At 42.5% G+C, this 18,405-nt stretch overlaps 3 protein-coding genes and 2 non-coding genes across 8 annotated transcripts; all 5 read left to right on the forward strand.

Moving 5' to 3' along the window:
- The first annotated feature begins 389 nt into the window (after positions 1-389).
- LOC124062903 (nascent polypeptide-associated complex subunit alpha) lies at positions 390-11,656 on the forward strand. Of its 2 annotated transcripts, XM_046395981.1 has the most exons (9): positions 390-468; positions 1,045-1,119; positions 6,652-7,323; positions 10,102-10,187; positions 10,477-10,554; positions 10,668-10,814; positions 10,969-11,097; positions 11,199-11,321; positions 11,550-11,656. In XM_046395981.1, exons 2-9 carry the CDS (start codon positions 1,050-1,052, stop codon positions 11,562-11,564), a joined length of 1,320 nt encoding a protein of 439 aa, XP_046251937.1. In that variant the 5' UTR covers positions 390-468; positions 1,045-1,049; the 3' UTR covers positions 11,565-11,656. The 2 variants fall into 2 exon arrangements, with proteins under 2 accessions (XP_046251937.1, XP_046251939.1); XM_046395983.1 differs by lacking the exon at positions 6,652-7,323 and having other exon boundaries at positions 11,199-11,590.
- LOC124062902 (proteoglycan 4-like) lies at positions 7,330-10,095 on the forward strand. 3 transcript variants are annotated; one of them, XM_046395979.1, is made up of 2 exons: positions 7,330-8,777; positions 8,988-10,095. In XM_046395979.1, the coding sequence occupies exons 1-2, from the start codon at positions 7,842-7,844 to the stop codon at positions 9,729-9,731; spliced, it is 1,680 nt and encodes a 559-aa protein (XP_046251935.1). In that variant the 5' UTR covers positions 7,330-7,841; the 3' UTR covers positions 9,732-10,095. The 3 variants fall into 3 exon arrangements, with proteins under 3 accessions (XP_046251935.1, XP_046251936.1, XP_046251934.1); XM_046395980.1 differs by having other exon boundaries at positions 9,030-10,095; XM_046395978.1 differs by having other exon boundaries at positions 7,330-10,095.
- On the forward strand, positions 10,311-10,384 carry LOC124064060. Its single transcript, XR_006844219.1, has one exon. It is a non-coding gene; the product is annotated as a small nucleolar RNA SNORD59 (small nucleolar RNA).
- On the forward strand, positions 11,397-11,470 carry LOC124064059. Its single transcript, XR_006844218.1, has one exon. It is a non-coding gene; the product is annotated as a small nucleolar RNA SNORD59 (small nucleolar RNA).
- Positions 11,657-13,549: 1,893 nt separating the features above from the next.
- On the forward strand, positions 13,550-17,775 carry LOC124062904 (prostaglandin E synthase 3-like). Its single transcript, XM_046395984.1, has 8 exons — positions 13,550-13,862; positions 15,210-15,323; positions 15,480-15,549; positions 15,673-15,771; positions 15,930-16,019; positions 16,412-16,462; positions 16,601-16,628; positions 16,752-17,775. Coding segments are annotated over exons 1-8 (474 nt in total). The 5' UTR covers positions 13,550-13,860; the 3' UTR covers positions 16,772-17,775.
- Positions 17,776-18,405: the final 630 nt, after the last annotated feature.

An 18,405-nucleotide genomic window follows, 5' to 3' on the forward strand; every position in this document is an offset into this window, starting at 1 on the left:
GCGGATATCAGTTAAAACTGTGATATAAATAAGCATTTCCCTCTGAAATGTATATATACATTATTATTATAATAAAATATAACTTGAAGGGACATTTTATCCCAGATCTAGTGACATTTATAATCTTTCATTGTGAAGTGTTGAGTGTTGAAGGTATTGGCTGTAGAGGTGTCTAGTATGTAACGTATGGAGTGTTTTAAGTAAATATAAATAATAAAGTAGCATATAACGAAAATACTCAAGTACCAGTACTAAAAACTGTAATAATACTTAGAGTAAAACGCCGTTTTTTCTAAAACTTCTTAATTAGTGTATGTGGATAAGATTGTAATTTCTCGTTTTAAAAATGACTGAATGTCCCTTTAAATAACCCGGAAGAAGAACTATCTACCCGAAACCGGATATTACCATGAAACTAGGGTCAGAAGTTCTCTCTTACAGCCATCTTGGATATAGCGTCCTGAGTCGGTGAGTGTCTCCGCTGATAATCTAATGTCATCCAGCCGTTTTTCACATATTCCTGACTCTACCAAGGGTTTCTTGTTGTAAAATAAAGTGGGGTCATCAGGCCGGTATAGCTATTACTCCTCTCTTGCTCCTCTGTTCAGTGTTATATGTGCTGTTGTACTGCCGATTGCCGGCTCAAAATGGGGGAACACGACTAGCTTAACATTATGCTAGCAGGCTGTCAGGGCCGCAGTGAACCGTGTGGCGAGTGATGGGAAGTTAGTTTTTATGACAGCTAGGTGGCCACGTTAATAAGTTCTACTTGGGTGTAAATGTAACTGTAGACTTAGTTAGTTGCCTTAAGCGTCCCTCTGTTGGGGCTGACAGGACTAGTTAGCCAACCATAGCTAACGTTAGCTAAATGTCGCTTCACAGAGGCTGAGCCCACAAGTTAAAGCATGGGCTCCGTCACCTGTTCAGCCAGCTATGACAACTGCGATTTCGTGCTCTCGCTAGTGATCCGTTGTGTTCCACAAAAGTTATCCCTCAGTGCGCTAATGAGTTAATATAATGTCTTGCCTTCATTTTCCCCTTCAGCAACCATGCCTGGTGAAGCCACAGAAACGGTCCCAGTCACCGAGCAGGAGATGCAGCAGCCTCAAGTGGAGACTGGTTCGTATTTATTAGCTTCTCGTAAACGTGCATGCAGTTTTGTATATAAAACAACGGGGTCCTGGTACTCTAAGGAAGATAGTTTGTTGCGTAAAGTGAAAATATGAAAGGATCGGATCATTATTTGGCTTAATTATTCCAAGTTGATGTAACAGGAGAAAGTAGTTTTTGACTGACACTAACCATGTGTTAAGACATTTGTACAGAGTTTGTTGTGTGTGGGATTTGAAGCGGTGATATCATTTGGCTTTGCCTGAAAAGAGTAATCCCGGACCCCTCGTTGTTTTTACACAAACTCACAATGGTGTGTGTGACGTTGAATGACAACTGGATTTAGCGCACAATGCATGATGTTGAGTGTGGTGTTTCCCTGTGCACTAAAAATGCCTTGAAAAGCCACTTCGTGTTGAGACAGGTAGTTGCCTTGCTTGTTATTTTGTGGGGCATCCAAATCCTAATGTAACATAGTCATTCCCTTTGTAGCCATTAATTGTGTTGTTTTTAGGGCAATAAAGGTGTAACACTTGTAATTTTCTAAACTATTATTATCTTGGCACCAATGTATATTAATAATAGTGGACATCTTATGAACGATATTACTTAGCGGATTGTGCATAGTGTTCTTTTTACCAGAGAGTGGGTAATAATTGGTAAAATAAACCGAAGAGTGGCTTTGTCTGGTTTCCATGAGTTGAATACTGTGAGTTACAAGGTTATATGAAGGAGTCTTGACTGCAGAATTCAGCATATATTTTTCAGTTGTGTATTACAGATGCTTTGATATCGTTTTGAACATCCCTTTTCACCAGAATGTGCTTCAGTGTGTTCCTTTAGCAATGATCTGTATGTGGGTGGAGTGACTTGTACAGGGGTGGGGCAGGGGCTTATTTGGACTTGTATTCAAACTCGTTAGCTACAGTAAACCCTGGAGAGACAGCCAACAGGTTAGCTCAGCTGTCAGTTGTAGCTATCCCCCTGCAATCAGTTGTAAAATGCCAAGATGATTCATTGGCATGTCCTGAACTGTAAACATACAGGAGCTGTAATCAAACTGCTGTTCATTTGTTTTTTTTAAATTTCCGACTTTGTGTGTGTACTGAAAGGGCACTATTAAATAACTAAGCTTTTAACTTATTTAACTCACGGAAGGAGTTTTTACTGCTCTGGTGTACTTTAAAAACATACTTACATCTGAGCAATACAAAAATGAAGAGCAGTCCTCAAAGAATCAGAATCAGAATCAGAATCAGAATTCCTTTATTAATCCCTGGAGGGAAATTCTTGTTTTTACAGACATTGCACATGCAGTATTCCCGACCAAGAAAGGAGAAAAGTGCAGAGTATAAAAAATAGGATAAACTTAATAAAGATAGGATAAACAAAACTAAAATCTCAAAGTACAGGTATTTACAAAAAACTGTATTCAAATTTTTAAGAAAATTTAAAATCCAGGTATGTGCATGTGTAAAAAACCAATATGTACATTGTATATATACAGTGAGTGTGTCCATCACAGTGCTGAGTTTAACAGTTTGATGGCGACAGGCAGGAATGATTTCCTGTGTCGCTCTGTGGTGCATCGTGGGAGTACGAGTCTGTTGCTGAACGAGCTCCTGTAGCCCATCAGCACATTGTGGAGAGGGTGAGAGGGAAAGTCCAGTATAGTCCTTATTTTGGACAACATCCTCCTCTCAGACACCACTGTCAGAGAGTCCAGTTCCTCTCCCACAACATGGCTGGCCTTCTTGATGATTCTATTGAGTCTGTTAGTGTCCCTCACCCTCAGGCAGCTGCCCCAGCAGGCAACGGCATATGTGATGGCACTGGACACCACCGACTCATAGAACATCCTCAGCATCGTCCTGCAGATGTTGAAGGACCTCAGCCGCCTCAGAAAGTAGAGGCGGCTCTGGCCCTTTCTGTAGACCATGTCCACATTCTTGCACCAGTCCAGTTTGTGGTCTAAGTACACCCCCAAGTACTTGTACTGTTCCACCACCTCCACAGTGTCCCCTTTGATGTTGATAGGGGTCACTGGAGCCTTAGTCCTCCTCAGGTCCACCACCAGTTCTTTGGTCTTTGTCACATTGAGCTGTAGGTGGTTTTTCCCGCTCCATGTGACAAAGTTGTCCACTACCGTCCTGTACTCTCTCTCATCCCCCCCAGTAATACACCCAACCACTGCAGAGTCATCAGAAAATTTCTGAAGATGGCAGGACTCTGTGCAGTGCGTAAAGTCTGTGGTGTAAATCGTGAAGAGGAAGGGAGAGAGGACAGTCCCCTGTGGAGCCCCGGTGTTGCTGATCACTTCATCTGACAGGCAGCACTTCAGGCGTACGTACTGCGGTCTGCCCGTCAGATAGTCTGCGATCCAGGACACCAGTGGGGCATCCACCTGCATCGCTGTCAGCTTCTCAGCCAGCAGAGCCGGCCTGATGGTGTCAAACGCACTCGAGAAATCGAAGAACGTGATTCTCACAGTGCTTGCCGGCTTGTCCAGGTGAGTGTAGACTCTGTTCAGCAGGTAGATGATGGCATCGTCCACTCCAAGGCGGGGCTGGTAGGCGAACTGAAGGGGATCCTGAAGCGGTTGGACCATGGGCCTGAGCTGCTCCAGGACGAGTCTTTCCAGGGTCTTCATGATGTGTGACGTCAGGGCCACAGGCCTGTAGTCCTTGGGGTCGCTGGGACGCGGCGTCTTCGGGACAGGAACGAGGCATGACGTCTTCCACACCACGGGGACCCTCTGAAGACTCAGACTCAGGTTGAAGACATGATGAAGTACTCCGCTTAGCTGGGGGGCACAGGCTTTCAGGACCCTGGGGCTCACACCATCTGGGCCTGCAGCTTTGCCTGCACGGAGTCTCTGCAGCTGTCTTCTCACCTGGTCAGCTGTGAAGGTCATCGTTGGGGTGATGGGTGGGGGAGGAGTGCTTGTGGTACCCAGGTGAGAGTGGTCCACCCAGGCTTCTGGGGACGAGGTGTGAGCGAGGCCATCCAGATGGAATGTGGGTGGAGGGAGAGAGGCTGGAATGGCTGGTTGCTGCAGCCGTACTGCTGAGGAGTCGTTTGAAGTGTGAATTGGGGTCCCTGTGTCGAATCTGTTAAAAAACTGATTCAACTCGTTCGCCCGTTCCACACCACCATCAACTCCTCCTCTGTTTGGCCCGTAACCTGTGATGGTCCTCATGCCACTCCACACCTCTCTCGTGTTGTTCTGCTGGAGTTTCCACTCCAGCTTCCTCCGGTACCTCTCCTTTGCCTCCCTGATCTTTGATCTCAGGGTACGCTGGATAGCTCTCACCTCCTCCCTATTGCCTGCTCTGAAAGCCCTCTTCTTGTCATTGAGGATGGCTTTGATGTCCTTGGTTACCCACGGCTTGTTGTTGGGGTAACACCTTACAGTTGTGGTTGGGACAATGGTGTCCACACAGAAGTTTATGTAGGCAGTGATGCACTCCGTGAGCCCATCAATGTCCTGGCCGTGGGGCTCACAGAGTGCCTGCCAGTCTGTCACCTCAAAACAGCCCTGGAGTGTCTCATTGGCCTCGTCTGTCCATCTCCTCACAGTCCTTGAAGTTGCAGGCAGACGCTTTACGAGAGGCACATAGCAGGGGGAGAGGTGGATCAGGTTGTGATCTGACCTGCCTAGTGGGGGGAGGGGGGAAGAGCTGTAACAGTCTTTTGCATTTGCATACAGCAGATCAATTGTTCTTCCCTCTCTGGTAGGACAGTTCACAAACTGAGTGAAAGTGGGGAGTGTTTTGTCTAGGTTAGTATGGTTGAAATCACCCGAGATTGCAATGAATGCACTCGGGTGCTGAGTCTGTATCCGGGCTATTGCAGAGTGAATAGTGTCACATGTCCTGCTGGGGTTTGCAGAGGGGGGAACATAAACAGTTACCATGACAACATGTGAAAACTCCCTGGGCAGGTAATATGGACGTAGTCCAACGGCACAAAGTTCCACATCCGGGCTGCAGATGCGCTCCTTCACCGTGATGTGAGCTGGATTACACCACCGGTTGTTGACGAGCACGGCAAGCCCACCCCCTTTGTGCTTACCGCTGGTAGCGCAGTCTCTGTCCACACGGACCGTATGGAAGCCCGTTACCGTCACATTGTCGTCGGGTATGTCCTGGTGCAGCCATGTCTCCGTAAAGCACATCAAACTGCACTCCCGGTATTCCCTCTGACTCTGCGACAGTGCCGTCAGTTCGTCCATCTTATTCCCGAGTGACCTCACATTTCCCATGAGGATAGAGGGGAGACACGGCTTAAACTTTCTAGTCATAAGCCTCCGCTGTTTCAAAGCTTCCCTCTTCCTCCGTAACTTTTTATTTCCCCTGCATCCCCTGTGAGTTTTAATCCAGCATTCAGCAGGGATTTCTCTCGGTGTTTTCCCTGGAGCGGTGGCCGGCTTCAGGTCCATCAGCTGATCCCGAGTGTAAACAATGCGGGCAGCGAGGAGTTTCATCGCCGCTCCGAAAAGTGTAGCTCAGCGACGAACAAAACACCAAAAAGACACACAACTTTCCTGGTGTGTGGTAGATAGTAAAACAGTGTAGTCCAGAGTAAAAGAAAGTAAAAGGAGTCGCGAAAAAATAATAAAATAGTAGAAAACAGTGAGAAAGATCGGGAGCGTCTGTAACAGGCTGCACACGTATCGACGCATGCGCACTGTTAGATGACGCATGCGCACTGTTAGAGCTCTGTTTATATCAGCTGACTTTGTGGATCCAAAGTAGGAGGTTCATTGGTTTAGTTCATTGGTCAAACTGAATATGTAGTTTGGCTGTGTAGGACCCTGGATTGCTGAAGTTCTAACATTGTAGGCTTGAGATCCTTGACATTTTATTTGTTATTGATCAGGTAATCTTCTAAATCTGGTAAAATGTGAGATAAATGTGAGAATGCTTGTCTATACGCTCATAAGGGTAAAATACACAGAGATAAATGCTTTACCTTCTAGTTAGCCATGGAGAGCACTGGAAAAATAACTGTACCAGCAGTGTTTAGGGTGTGGACTTAACACTACAATCTTTATTAAGACAACCTTCCAAGGTAACAAGAGACAACAAAGCAGTTTAGATTATGCTTGAGTTCCGACTCGGCGCTGACCGCACTGCAGTAAATAAAATGCCTTTGCAAATAACTGCAAAATCATTTTGGATTTGGTTTAATTAACTTGTAAGTTAAATCATGACTCCACATAGCCGTGTAGCTTATTTTCATGCATTGTCTGCTATTTTGTAATAAAGGAGGTCTTTCAGCTGTTATCTAACTCTTAACACTGCATGGAGTTTGGGACACCGGAAACTTTGAGTGCTCCCCCGCCCCTCACTTGTCTTTACTCTGGCAAAGCCAGTGCCAGTTCACATCACTCCTCACAAACACAGCGTTTCTGTTTTCTTGTGGAGCACCATTTCTTTTTCACCTCACAGTATGAATCTGTGTTGGAGTGAATTGCTTCCCAAACAACTACTGCGATTTCCCTTCCCCCTGTTACTCCTGTTGCTCTTCCTTTATCAGCTGCAGAAGAATTGAATTCCTCTGCTCCTCCTGAGATGGCTGTTCCTACAGTGAACAAGGCTATCCCTCTGGAGAATCCTCCAGAAACCTCTGTTCCTGCTCAAGACATAGGTTCTCCAGAAGAGGCTAGCATTCAGGCTACTATTGATCAGTCAAACGGTGTAGCTCCAACTCAAGAAATGACAGAGCAAACTGAAGAGAAGGGGTTGGTGGCAACTGTCTCACAGCAAGAGGCAACTGCTGACCCAGCAGGGGATGCAGCTGATTTGCAAGTTCCTGATGAGTCTGTGCCTTCCGCTCAAGCTCCTGTTGCGTCTCAAGCTGATCAAGAAGCAGCTCCAACTGAAGAAGCCCAGAGTCAGGAAACAAAGGCCCCTGGAGATGAACCTGGTGCAGTTTCAGAAAAAAATCCTGATGCTCCAAAACCAAAAGATGTCAGCATGAGCAATGAAGATGGGAAAATATCTGATTCCCCAAAGTCTGCGATAGAAGACCCGAGCAATATTTGTGCAGATACAGCTGAAGTGTTGCCTGGTAGTGTGAATGTCAGTGTGGCCACTCAAAATGAAAATCTTGACAAGGAAGAACCTGTTACACTGCTCTCAAAGGCCATTCAGTCGAAGGGGACTTCCAAATGTGAAGGCCCACCTCTTTCCACACGCCACCTGTCAGGTTGGTTTATCCTCTCTTAAAGGTGCTGCTCACTCTTTGTCCCAATTTTTTGAATTGACCTTTATGAACGTGTTGGAGATTTTTTTTTATTTTTTGTGCAAGTGGTGACATGACGGATACAGTTTCATATTAAAAAAAGGTTTGCTTTCCCGTATGCAGTAATGTCCAAGTGGTATTTTGTAGTGTGAGAAATTCTGCTAGTCCTGGTTGTGTGGGGGTTTTTTGTTTGTTTGTTTTTGTGTTAGGGTGTGTCATGACTCAGAGGTTTATGTTTTAGTCTGCATCTGTAGTTTGGAAATATGTCCTAAGTGCATCTTGACTAAGCACAGAATGTGGTTTTCTGTGTGAAAATAGTATGTACTTTACATTTTGAGTGGCAGCTTGCATCAAACTTTAATGTTAGGCAGGTGTGTTCCTTCCCTAACTCTACACAAGGAGTTTGCATCTTGGTTTGTGATTACTTAACCTGCATGCGGAAGACTTCCCCTTTCCAAAAAAAATAAAAACAACTCAAAACAATGTTTTTCTGTTCAGCAACACCTCCTGCCCCAGCTTCAGGCCCTGCAAAGCCCAAAGGCAAAGATGCCAAGAGTGCACAGGGTTCCTCTGCCCCAAAGGCTGTACCTGGCAGAAGAAAACGCTCCTCTATGTCTGCCTCTTCCTCTTCTCCTACCTCACCAAAATCTGCTGCTTCTTCTACCCCCCTGTCACCTGTGCCATCTCCTCTAGCCTCCACACCTGGCAGTTCCTCTGCCAATCAGGCTAACCGTGTTACTCCAAAAGTTGTAAAGGCTGGTAAACAAGGAAAAGCTAAGAAAGGAGAGGGATTTATTCCTGCTCCTGCCCCTGAGGAGTGCAAGGTCACAGCAGCAAATGAAAAACCAGTGGAGGCTAACCCCAAACAGCCTGTAGTCGAAGCTAAACCGGCCCCAGTTCAGCCAAAAAAACCTTTACCAGCTGCCACAAAGCCAACTGCAGCCCCAGCTGCTTTTAAAGTTACCTCAAAGCCTGCTGTTGCAGCTCCAGTTTCTTTTTCAGATACTCTTGCTTCCAGCCCTCCCAAATCAGCTGAAGTTGCAGTAAAAGCTGTTCCTGTTACTCCAGCTGATGATGATGACCTCCCTCCACTTATCCCACCTACGAAGCCCATTAAAATGCCAGCATTAGTACCCCCTGTTGAGAAAGAGGGTGCTAAACCTGCTACTGCCCCTGCCCCTGTAGAGGTTAGTAAAGTGTCCCCCAAACCCAAGACAGATACTGAGCCCAAGCCTGTGCCTGCTGTGCAGGCTAAAGCTGCAGCTATGGTAAAATCTACTCCTGTTGACGGTTCTAAAGTGGTTACTGAAGCTGCAGTTGCAGTTGTTGAATCTGTTAAAAAAGGTGCCATTGAAGCTCCTAAACCAGTTGCTGTGGCCAAACCTGCTCCTGTTGAGGCCCCTAAGCCAGCTGCTGTGGTCAAACCTGCTGCTGTTGAGGCCCCTAAGCCAGCTGCTGTGGCCAAACCTGCTACTGTTGAGGCCCCTAAGCCAGCTGCTGTGGCCAAACCTGCTGCTGCTGTGGCCCCTAAGCCAGCTGCTGTGGCCCCTAAGCCAGCTGCTGTGGCCCCTAAGCCAGCTGCTGTGGCCCCTAAGCCAGCTGCTGTGGCCAAACCCACTCCTGTTGAGGCCGCTAAGCCAGCTGCTGTGGCCAAACCCACTCCTGTTGAGGCCGCTAAGCCAGCTGCTGTGGCCAAACCCACTCCTGTTGAGGCCCCTAAGCCAGCTGCTGAGGCCAAACCGGCTCCTGTTGAGGCTGCTAAGCCAGCAACTAAGCCTAAACCTGCTCCTGTTGAAGAAACTAAAGCTGCTCCTAAGATTGCAAAGCCAGCTGCAGATGTCAAGTCTGCCCCTGTTGAGGTTGTTAAGCCCGCTGCAGAGCCTAAACAAGCTGCTACTGAAGTTACCAAGCCAGCCTCTGTGAAGGGCACTAAGCCTGTTAATGAGGCTGAATTAGTTGATGGTAAGGTGGCTCCTGCTGAGGTTACCAAGCCTGTGAAACCCGCGGCTGAGCCTTCATCTGCTCCCTTTAAGCCTGCTCCAGTCGATACCACTATTCCTTCCCCTGCTCCCCGTAAACTCACATTTGCTGAGGCAGTTGCCAAACCTGCCACTGTTAAACCTGAGGTTGAGGTAATCAGTGCAAGTCCTTCTGAACCAGTCTCATCTTCTAAACCTGCCCCCACTCCTGCTAAAACCCCAGCCAAGGTGGAACCTGTCATCAAGAACGACGAGGGTATTTCTTTCATTCTCTCCTTTTGTCTTCATCTGTCTTTCCAACTATCACAGCATTGTGGGCGCTGCTCAGTTACTTCTATATGTTATTCAGTAGACAAAGTTGTGAAGTACATTAGCTTTGTTGTAAACTTTTGAAACTATTACAAAATGCTACATAATTGTTGACGTGGATGCTTCGGTCACGTTCGTTGTGGCACACTGTCAGCCATGTTGTGCAGTTTTATTTGTGCATTCGGGTAATGGTCATTTACAGCAGTTTATAATTAAAGTGAAAGAGCTCTAATTTATTAGCTATTTCAGTTTCTCTTAACCTTACTTTTTTATTTGAAATTGTCAAGATGTTACATGGATGTAAGTTATCTTGGGCATACTGTATTTTGAATCACTTTTAACCAATCTACTTTCATTCCCCAGGATTCCCACAGCAAATATTCATTATATCTTGCAAGTGTGCAAATATGTAATAAATGGCATGTTGTGACAAAATTTCTGTTGGTTTCTGTAGGATCCGGCACTGAGTCAGACAGCGATGATTCAGTTCCTGAGCTGGAGGAACAGGACTCTGCACAGACACAGACACAGCAGGCTCAGGTTAGAGTTCACTCTGGTCTTAACATCTGCTGTTTCCTGGTGATTTAAACTGAAAAGGAAAAGATCATTACAACATCTACTGCTTATGTAAAACATTTTGTACGGATGTTGATTGTCCTTCACTCTTCTATGATGATTGATACAGTGACTTTCGTTCTTCTGAGTCTGCTGAAGCCACTCTTTCTGTCCTGAGAAGAGAAAGTGTTTACATAATGACTGGCATTACAGTTTTATCAGTTCATAGTAAAACTTTGGGTTAAAATGTGGATACACATTCTGTCTCTTACAGCTTGCAGCAGCTGCCGAAATAGACGAGGAGCCTGTCAGCAAAGCCAAACAGAGCCGCAGTGAAAAGAAGGCACGAAAGGTAATGCGTGATGTTTTATTTCTTTTTTTTGTTTCATGAATTCCTGCTTGCCTGTTTATTTTTGCAATAGTCAAAATTGACCATATGTGTAAAATGACTTCCGTTTCTTTCAGGCAATGTCAAAGCTTGGTCTCAGACAGGTAACAGGGGTCACTAGGGTCACTATTCGCAAGTCAAAGAACATCTTGTTTGTCATTACCAAACCAGATGTCTACAAGAGCCCCGCATCAGACACATACATCGTCTTCGGTGAAGCTAAGGTATGTACTGATACTAGCCACCTTAATCTTTGTTCCTGTCTTGTCCAATCGTAGCTTTACATAAGGCATCAGAATACCATAAAATGAAAATATTCAGGTAATGATACCGTGTAAATGTTACAATGATTGTTCATTTTTACTCTGTGTTCCCTAGATCGAAGATCTTTCCCAGCAAGCCCAGCTGGCCGCTGCAGAAAAATTCAAGGTACAGGGAGAAGCTGTATCAAACATCCAGGAAAACACACAGACGCCAACAGTACAGGAGGAAAGCGAAGAAGAAGAGGTGAGAGTGTTTTATTTCCAAGTGAAGGTGGACACCTAAAATATGCAAAATTTGCATCATATGAGAGATTTTAAAACATCCCTTTTTATTTTTTTTTATAGGTTGACGAGACCGGAGTTGAGGTCAAAGACATTGAACTCGTCATGTCACAAGCCAACGTGTCGCGGGCGAAGGCTGTACGCGCCCTGAAAAACAACAACAACGACATTGTCAATGCTATTATGGTGAGCGTCCCACTATTCCTTAATTCAGGCCAGTTTAAATGAGCGCTCATGTCTCTGTAGATGTGCATGCAGAACTCTTCAGTGATGATTAACACAGTGACTTTCGTTCTTCTGAGTTTGATGAAGCCAACATTTCTGTCCTGAGAAGATGGAAAGAAATAATTTAAATTTTGAGAACATTTAAACATATATGCTAACAAACCTTTTTTTTTTTATCCCCCTTTGCAGGAGTTGACAATGTAATGGGACCCTGGGAACGTAGGGTTGAAGAAAGATTGCTGGTTTATACAATTTATACCCAAGATGGAAATAAAGTTGTGGCTTGATAAATGAAATGTTGATGTTTTTGACCTTCACTGGGAAATGGGGGAGGACTTCATGTTTTGGTTTGGTTGCGGCTACATGCTTTTTGCAGTAAAAGTATAAAATAGCATCAAATCACAATACTCAAGTACTCAAGATTATACCTTTTCTAGTGTAGTAGTGCTATGGAAATGGTGAGTGGGTCCCTATTTTTTTTTTACAGCGATCATCACTGTAATCAATATTGGATTTTAAAAAAATGGTCTCGCAAATGTTTTGAGAAAGGAAAGGAAATGTTTTCAGTACTCAGTGATTCACACAGTGTGTTTTGGTATGTACCAATGAGTGAAAAAACTCCACTCTTCCCCTTGAAACAGTTTTTGAGTAAATGTTTTCCCATGATGAACCAGTTTAGAAGTTAATAGTTCTGTTTTTAAAAATGGCACAGACTGCAGTTGTGTTGTAACTGTTGTAACAGTTGCAGTATTCAAATAAATGCTAAAGCTCAGTTCCCTTACAGAGAATGAAGGGGATAAGCATGAAAATCATTCAATTTTATACAGAGGTTTTAAAAATAAAACTGATAAATCTGTTTTTGCATTGCAGTCCTCTGAAGTCGAGTCACTCAGTGAAACTTAAACAAGTTTTCACAATCAATTTAGCAGGGCCTAAGAGAGAGAATGAGTTGCGTTAAAAAAATGAGCGGCATCCAACACTTCCTGTTATTCACCTTGATGGTATCTTTATAAGACCGACATCTTGAAACCTACCTCCCTCCGCTCTTGCAGTTAACACTTATTATCCCAAAATTCATGCTCAGATTTCGAGGTGATATCACTTTAATCATTTTCTCAGATTTAACTTCGCTCCCTCCAGAGCTACAGAGGACACATAAACTGTTAATGACTGACTAATGACTCCTACCCTCCTGCCACACAAGTAATGTAACCAGTTCAAGGCTGGCTATCTCATAGTGTGTGCTTTAGTTGCATTTATTTCGGTGGGACAGCAGAGTTTCATAACCTTCGCAAATTCCCAAAAAATGATTGTGCCGTTTTAATCAAATGATTCGGTGAACCAAAACATAATATGAAAAGAAAAAGACAACCAATGGGTGTGACTGGTTGCACAGCAGACATTTTGACTCGTCACAGTGGGAGGGAGGATGATAAAGGTCCACTGAATTTATGAACCAGAAACTTCCACCAGAACAGTGGAGGAATGTAGGCCAGACTACTTCAATTTATTAAAGTACTGCACTTAAATACAAAATTCGGTTGGAAAATTTCGGTTTTTAGAGATGCCTGTTTGTTTTTTTCATATAGCATATGAAGTAGTTGAAATAAGCTCAGCCTTAAACAGATATTCATAAATATAACACATAATGCAACAGTAATGTTCATCCAAGTACATCATATATAATAGAAAAACACTGACACGGGGCCATTTTACTGTACGAGTACTTCTACAGTTACTTTATAGTTACTGCTACATCAGTGAAAAGAGTTGAGATAATTTGTTAGGATCGATCGTTTAATCTCCAACAATTCTATCAATATTTGCTGATATTTTGAATTTTTATTCATTATTGGCTTTTGAACTGTTGAACTGGCCAAAACAATAAATCTGAAGGCGTCATTTGGAGTTAGAATATTTTAAATTATTATATATTTCATCATCCAAATTAGTGAGAAAATAATAGATCAATCTGGAAATGAATCGATGATTAAAGTAATAATTATTTAATTTCCATATATCAATGTCCAAAAAATATTCTAATACAGTTTTTTATATATGTATATATTATGGGAGATTACGAGTAGCCCACTACCCTGCATATTATCATCTTCTAACCCTTACTAAACTGAAATCCTGCACGCTTTCTCCACAGATTATTCGCCCATGGGTGGGGTGATTAGAGGTGATCATGCTGGGTGGTACACAGACCATCGCGAATCGCATTAAATTTGATCCGTTGCAGATTACACACTGCTCCCTTCGCATCATCCGCAGCTGTAGTTGAAGGCTCTAGAAACGTCTAGAGACGTAACGTTGCAACTGCGTCAGTACTGTTATTCTCAGCCGGGGATACGCAACACGTTCCGGACTATAGTCCTCAGACTACAAGCGTCCACACTGGTGGTTTGTGGGCAGCATTCCTTCATTTTGCAGGCATTACAAGTATTTTCACCTGGCTGATTTATCTGCGTAGAAGAAGCTCACTTCACTGCGAGACATGTAAGTTGTGGAAAGTTAACGTGAGTGGACAATGGAGGGAAAATGCGATAGTACAACATGCTTAGCTAGCTAACGTTAGCCGTGCGATAACATGCTTTTTCAAAGGCGGGAGGCTGGCCTTGCCTCATTTGACTCTTCACTACCGTTGATTCCTAGCTAGCTGGAACCTTATAGACGCGGTGAGAGAATACAGTGTGCTGTTGCAGTTATGAGAGAAGACCATGTGTCCCAGAATTGGATGAAAACCCTGCTACTTTTGCCGTTTGAATGGGTCCGGCGCACCGCATGGTTTAAAAAAAAACGCAGTAGCTAACGTCAGCGTTGTTAGCTTGACTAGCGGAGTCTTCATTGAACCACTTCGTCCACAAAGCCTTGATTAGATTAGCATGAGGTCTGTGTGAGAAGTCATGATTTCAGCATGATTAGGGAAATCTGGAACCCTTATGTGAAATACAAAGCCAACCCCATCGATAGGTTGTGGCTTGGAGGCAAAGTTTAAAATGTTTAACTAGTCAATAGCCTTAGTTAGTCCATAATAATTTAAGAGGATTTGGCTAATTGGGCTATCAGTATATTGCCAGGAGGAATAAACTGTCAGTAACTAAACATGCAGATGAAGAAATCGCCACCACTTCTGTACTTCTTGCATATAAGAATCTTAACTTGTGAAGTGAGTCATTATTAATTTAGGTTAACCTGGTTGTAACCATAATAATATAACATAATACCTGTACTAGAATCCAACGGTAAATTTGTAATATTGGAGGAGGAATCACATCATTTAATACTTTTTTTGTTTCCAAAAGGGTAAAAAGGATAATATTCTCTTCCATGTTTTTGTCACATCTCCTTTAACCACATCTACTACACCTCTCACCTTCCCATACCAGTGGGTAACAGCAGTCAAACTGAATGTCACTAATTATTTGATTGTTAACTTGGGAAATCAGTCTCACTCAGGACTTTATAAAATCTAAATTGTGTATGATCATTTTTTGCAGCTACAAGGTCAAAATATTACAGTAACATTTGTTATATATAGTAAAACCCAAACCGAACCCATCAAAGCTTCTTGTTAGTTTGACTTCACTTTGGTGGCTTGTTGATACAGGAGCGCACAGTGTAACTGGATGCTGTGTGGCAACCTGATACATAGGCTTTTTGATGGCAAGCGGTTGTATCTGAAGACTTGCCCACCTCTCACCAGCATTTTTGACTTGTATTATGTATTTTTCATGCAAGTGGGTATGATGAGCTGTCCTGTTAAATAACAAAGAAATTTGTGAAGGATTACTTTAAACAGACGTGGCAGATTACATCTGACTGATGTCCTCTGCTTCTTCACAGGCATCCAGCAACTGCCAAATGGTACGACAGGAGGGACTCCGTTTTTATAGAGTTCTGTGTAGCAGACAGCAAAGATGTTAAAGTCAATTTTGATAAAACCAAGTGTGTTTTCAGGTATGTTTGTCAAAGACCTCAAGTTGTATTTTACTATGATTTTCTTGTTAAATGCATGATTGTGGTTCAATTCTTACTGTTTTTTGGTAAGTAACATGAATCTGTTGTTTTATTCTTTCCCATAATTAGTTAATTGTTTTGTTTTTTTCCCCACAGTTGTCTTGATGGAACTGATAATGTCAAACACGAGAATGAAATAGACCTGTTTGAAGCCATTGATGAAAATGTAAGTGAAGCTGGATGTCTGAATTGTTGCTTTGATAAATATTGCTTTATAACATTGAAACTCTATTGTAGATTGCACTGTAAGTAACCACATACTTTCCTTTCTTTTTCTACCACAACGCAGGAATCCAAACATAAACGTACAGATCGGTCAGTGTTGTGCTATTTACGAAAAGCACAGCCAGGGAAGTCGTGGCCGAGGCTAACAAAAGAGAAGGCTAAGGTCAGTAAATACACACAAACATGGTCATTAAATGTAAAGAACGTTTTTAAATGGTCATTATTGACATTATGATACTGTTAACTGATGTACAACACTAACTGTCAGAAATCATAGCTCAAATGCCCATAACTGGAAAGGTGGGTTTTGTGTTTTCACAGCCGAGTTGGCTCAGTGTCGACTTCAACAACTGGAAAGACTGGGAGGATGACTCAGATGAGGAGACAGGCAACGATGATCAGTTCTCTGATGTAAGAAAATGCATTGATTGGTGTGGCTGAAGTAGTTCATACTTGCTTTTAATACCATCAGCCAGAGTCACAAACAGCCCTACCCAAAAACCCACAGTCATTTAAAATGAGGGGGTGTTTTAGATAGAGAGTCAATAACATGATATAAAATCACAAGATATAAGCTAAGCAAATCGTCCACTAGTTACTGGATCGCGGATGGCACCTTTCTCCCTGACGGATAAAAAAAGAGAAAAATTCAGTCCGTGTTTCAACACTGTCCCTCTTTGAGTGCTCAGATTTATGTATTTTTATTTTTATGTTTATATTATGTTTGTATTTATGTACAAGTACCAGCATTTGCTGAAGATTGCAAGGTGGGTAAACGATGCGGCTTTGCTTTTTCGTTACAGATGATGCACAGCATGGTAGATGAGAATGACCTAAATGACGGTGCAGATGATGTAAGATTTTTTTTTTTTCTTCCACTTCATTCCTAAGCATCAAGCTTATAGTCACCAACAGAAACTGATCATAAAGCAGATGTTGATCAGTGGCGCTGGGCTAAGGCTGTCTTCTGATGTGCTTTCTTGTCTTTTTAGGATGAGTCCCCAGATAGTGATGAGGAGCGTAAGTATTAATGAACCTTTGTAACAACACCAAATTTTAACTGTAAATGATGGCTGCCATTTTTGAGAATACATTTGTTTTGATGTCCGTTTTAATGTCATTTCTGGTTTGCTTTTCTTTCAGCATTGCCAGGTTTGGAATAGGAGCCTGTAAGACTCTGGAAAGAAAATGGATGAACAGAGGGCAAGATGAATCATAAGAAGTGTATATCTTGACATTGAAGGCAGTGACAAAGAACTGTACATATGAGTCGGTAGCCATATTTAAATCCATAGCCTCAGCTCCAAACTCTTGACCGATCAGTCCACTGAAGGTTGATATGCATGGTATTGTACAGAACAGCTATCTCCACTTCCATTTGCTGTACTGCACCTTTTGGGTATCTTGTTTTACTGTCAAATATTACAAGTAAGCACACATTATTTGTTGGAAAAGCTGTATAGTTGTCTGAGCAATATGTGTGAAGAGACTTAAAATTTGTTTTCAAATAAATTGTGGTTTGAAATGATTAGGTCCAACCATTCCAAATGTTGTGGTTTTAAGTCAGTCGTCCAGTGTAACTTATTTCTTGACTTAAGAAAACACTAGCATCAGAAGAATTATCATTCACTGATTGGGTTCCTCTAAAGCCTTCCATGTGCCGTGAATTAAATATCCAGGAAGCCAGTCTTTGTTTCTGTGGCTTAACCTTCCAGTTTACATGTTACCCTTCACATATGGTTTAATGTTCGTAAAATTGGCATATTCTGAAATCATTCCAAACGTTTTTTCATCTTCTCAGTCACCTACTGAATGAATTATCACATTTAGTATCTTAACAGTTCTTCTCTCCATACTGACCTAACATGCACCCTCATGTTAGACTGCAGAAGCAAAGTGGAAATGTTTTGCAGCTGATCATGAGGTCTGAAGCTTGGTTTTTACTCAGCGTTGTTTGGTTTGTTGCTATTTTCCGGGTTCTTTCCGTTTGTTCATCTAGAATGATCCTCCCTTGTTTGTGAGGGAGTGTTGGAACGTTAGGCGACATGTAATGACCAAATTATATTTGCACTGTCAATAAAATGTTCGGGCAGACAATAGATGTTGAATTACAGTGGAAATTCTTTTTTTATTGTCTACATCTTTCTAATAAACTGTTCAAGAATCATTTTAAATGCCTTATTTCTTAAATAACATTTGACCTGTTTTATACAGTCTCTCCCGAATACAAAAATTGTGCATTTTTTAAGTTCAGTTGATTTTGGATGACGGACACTTGTTTGGGGAGTTGTGGGAGCAAGTTGGGTTTTTAACCTTATTACAGATTTAATGTTTACAGTGGTTAATGTACTCAAGTTTTATTTTGTACTTGCATTTTCACTTAAACATATTTTTGATGAAGTATTTTAACTGTTGTAAGGACAGCACCCCTGCCATGCTGTAATGACACTTTTTCCTGTAAATTTTTAGTTAGTTTTTTTTTATGTCGCCTTTAGAAAGCGTCTCTGAATTGTAGTGATATTTGGGGTGTGGAGTGGCATATTAATAATTAATTTCCTCCCAATTTTAAGATTGAATACTGCCCCCTTTACGTGGCCCTATTTAAATGTATTTTTCTTTACTCTAGACATTAAATCTTGTTGTATTTAATAGATGTAATTTTATTTATTATAATAGTAGCCAGTTTCTAGTTATGTGATGTATCCATTTTGCTGGCGCTGTGTTTCGGCGCTAGGACCCAGACGGCTTCAGGCTTCTCGGCCCAGAAAATTAGCATACTTCCTCTTCAGGCCTGATT

The sequence above is a fragment of the Scatophagus argus genome, chromosome 8 (assembly GCF_020382885.2).
Source record: "Scatophagus argus isolate fScaArg1 chromosome 8, fScaArg1.pri, whole genome shotgun sequence".
Taxonomy (NCBI): domain Eukaryota; kingdom Metazoa; phylum Chordata; class Actinopteri; family Scatophagidae; genus Scatophagus; species Scatophagus argus.

Coding starts and splice junctions, on each gene's coding strand:
- LOC124062903 (XM_046395981.1), top strand. CDS start 1,050: ATGCCTGGTGAAGCCACAGAAACGGTCCCAGTCACCGAGCAGGAGATG. Junction 7,324..10,101: donor TTCCACACGCCACCTGTCAG/GTTGGTTTATCC, acceptor TGGTTTCTGTAG/GATCCGGCACTGAGTCAGAC. Junction 10,555..10,667: donor GTGAAAAGAAGGCACGAAAG/GTAATGCGTGAT, acceptor CGTTTCTTTCAG/GCAATGTCAAAGCTTGGTCT.
- LOC124062902 (XM_046395978.1), top strand. CDS start 7,842: ATGTTTTTCTGTTCAGCAACACCTCCTGCCCCAGCTTCAGGCCCTGCA.
- LOC124062904 (XM_046395984.1), top strand. Junction 15,324..15,479: donor AAAACCAAGTGTGTTTTCAG/GTATGTTTGTCA, acceptor TTTTCCCCACAG/TTGTCTTGATGGAACTGATA. Junction 16,020..16,411: donor ACGATGATCAGTTCTCTGAT/GTAAGAAAATGC, acceptor TTTTCGTTACAG/ATGATGCACAGCATGGTAGA.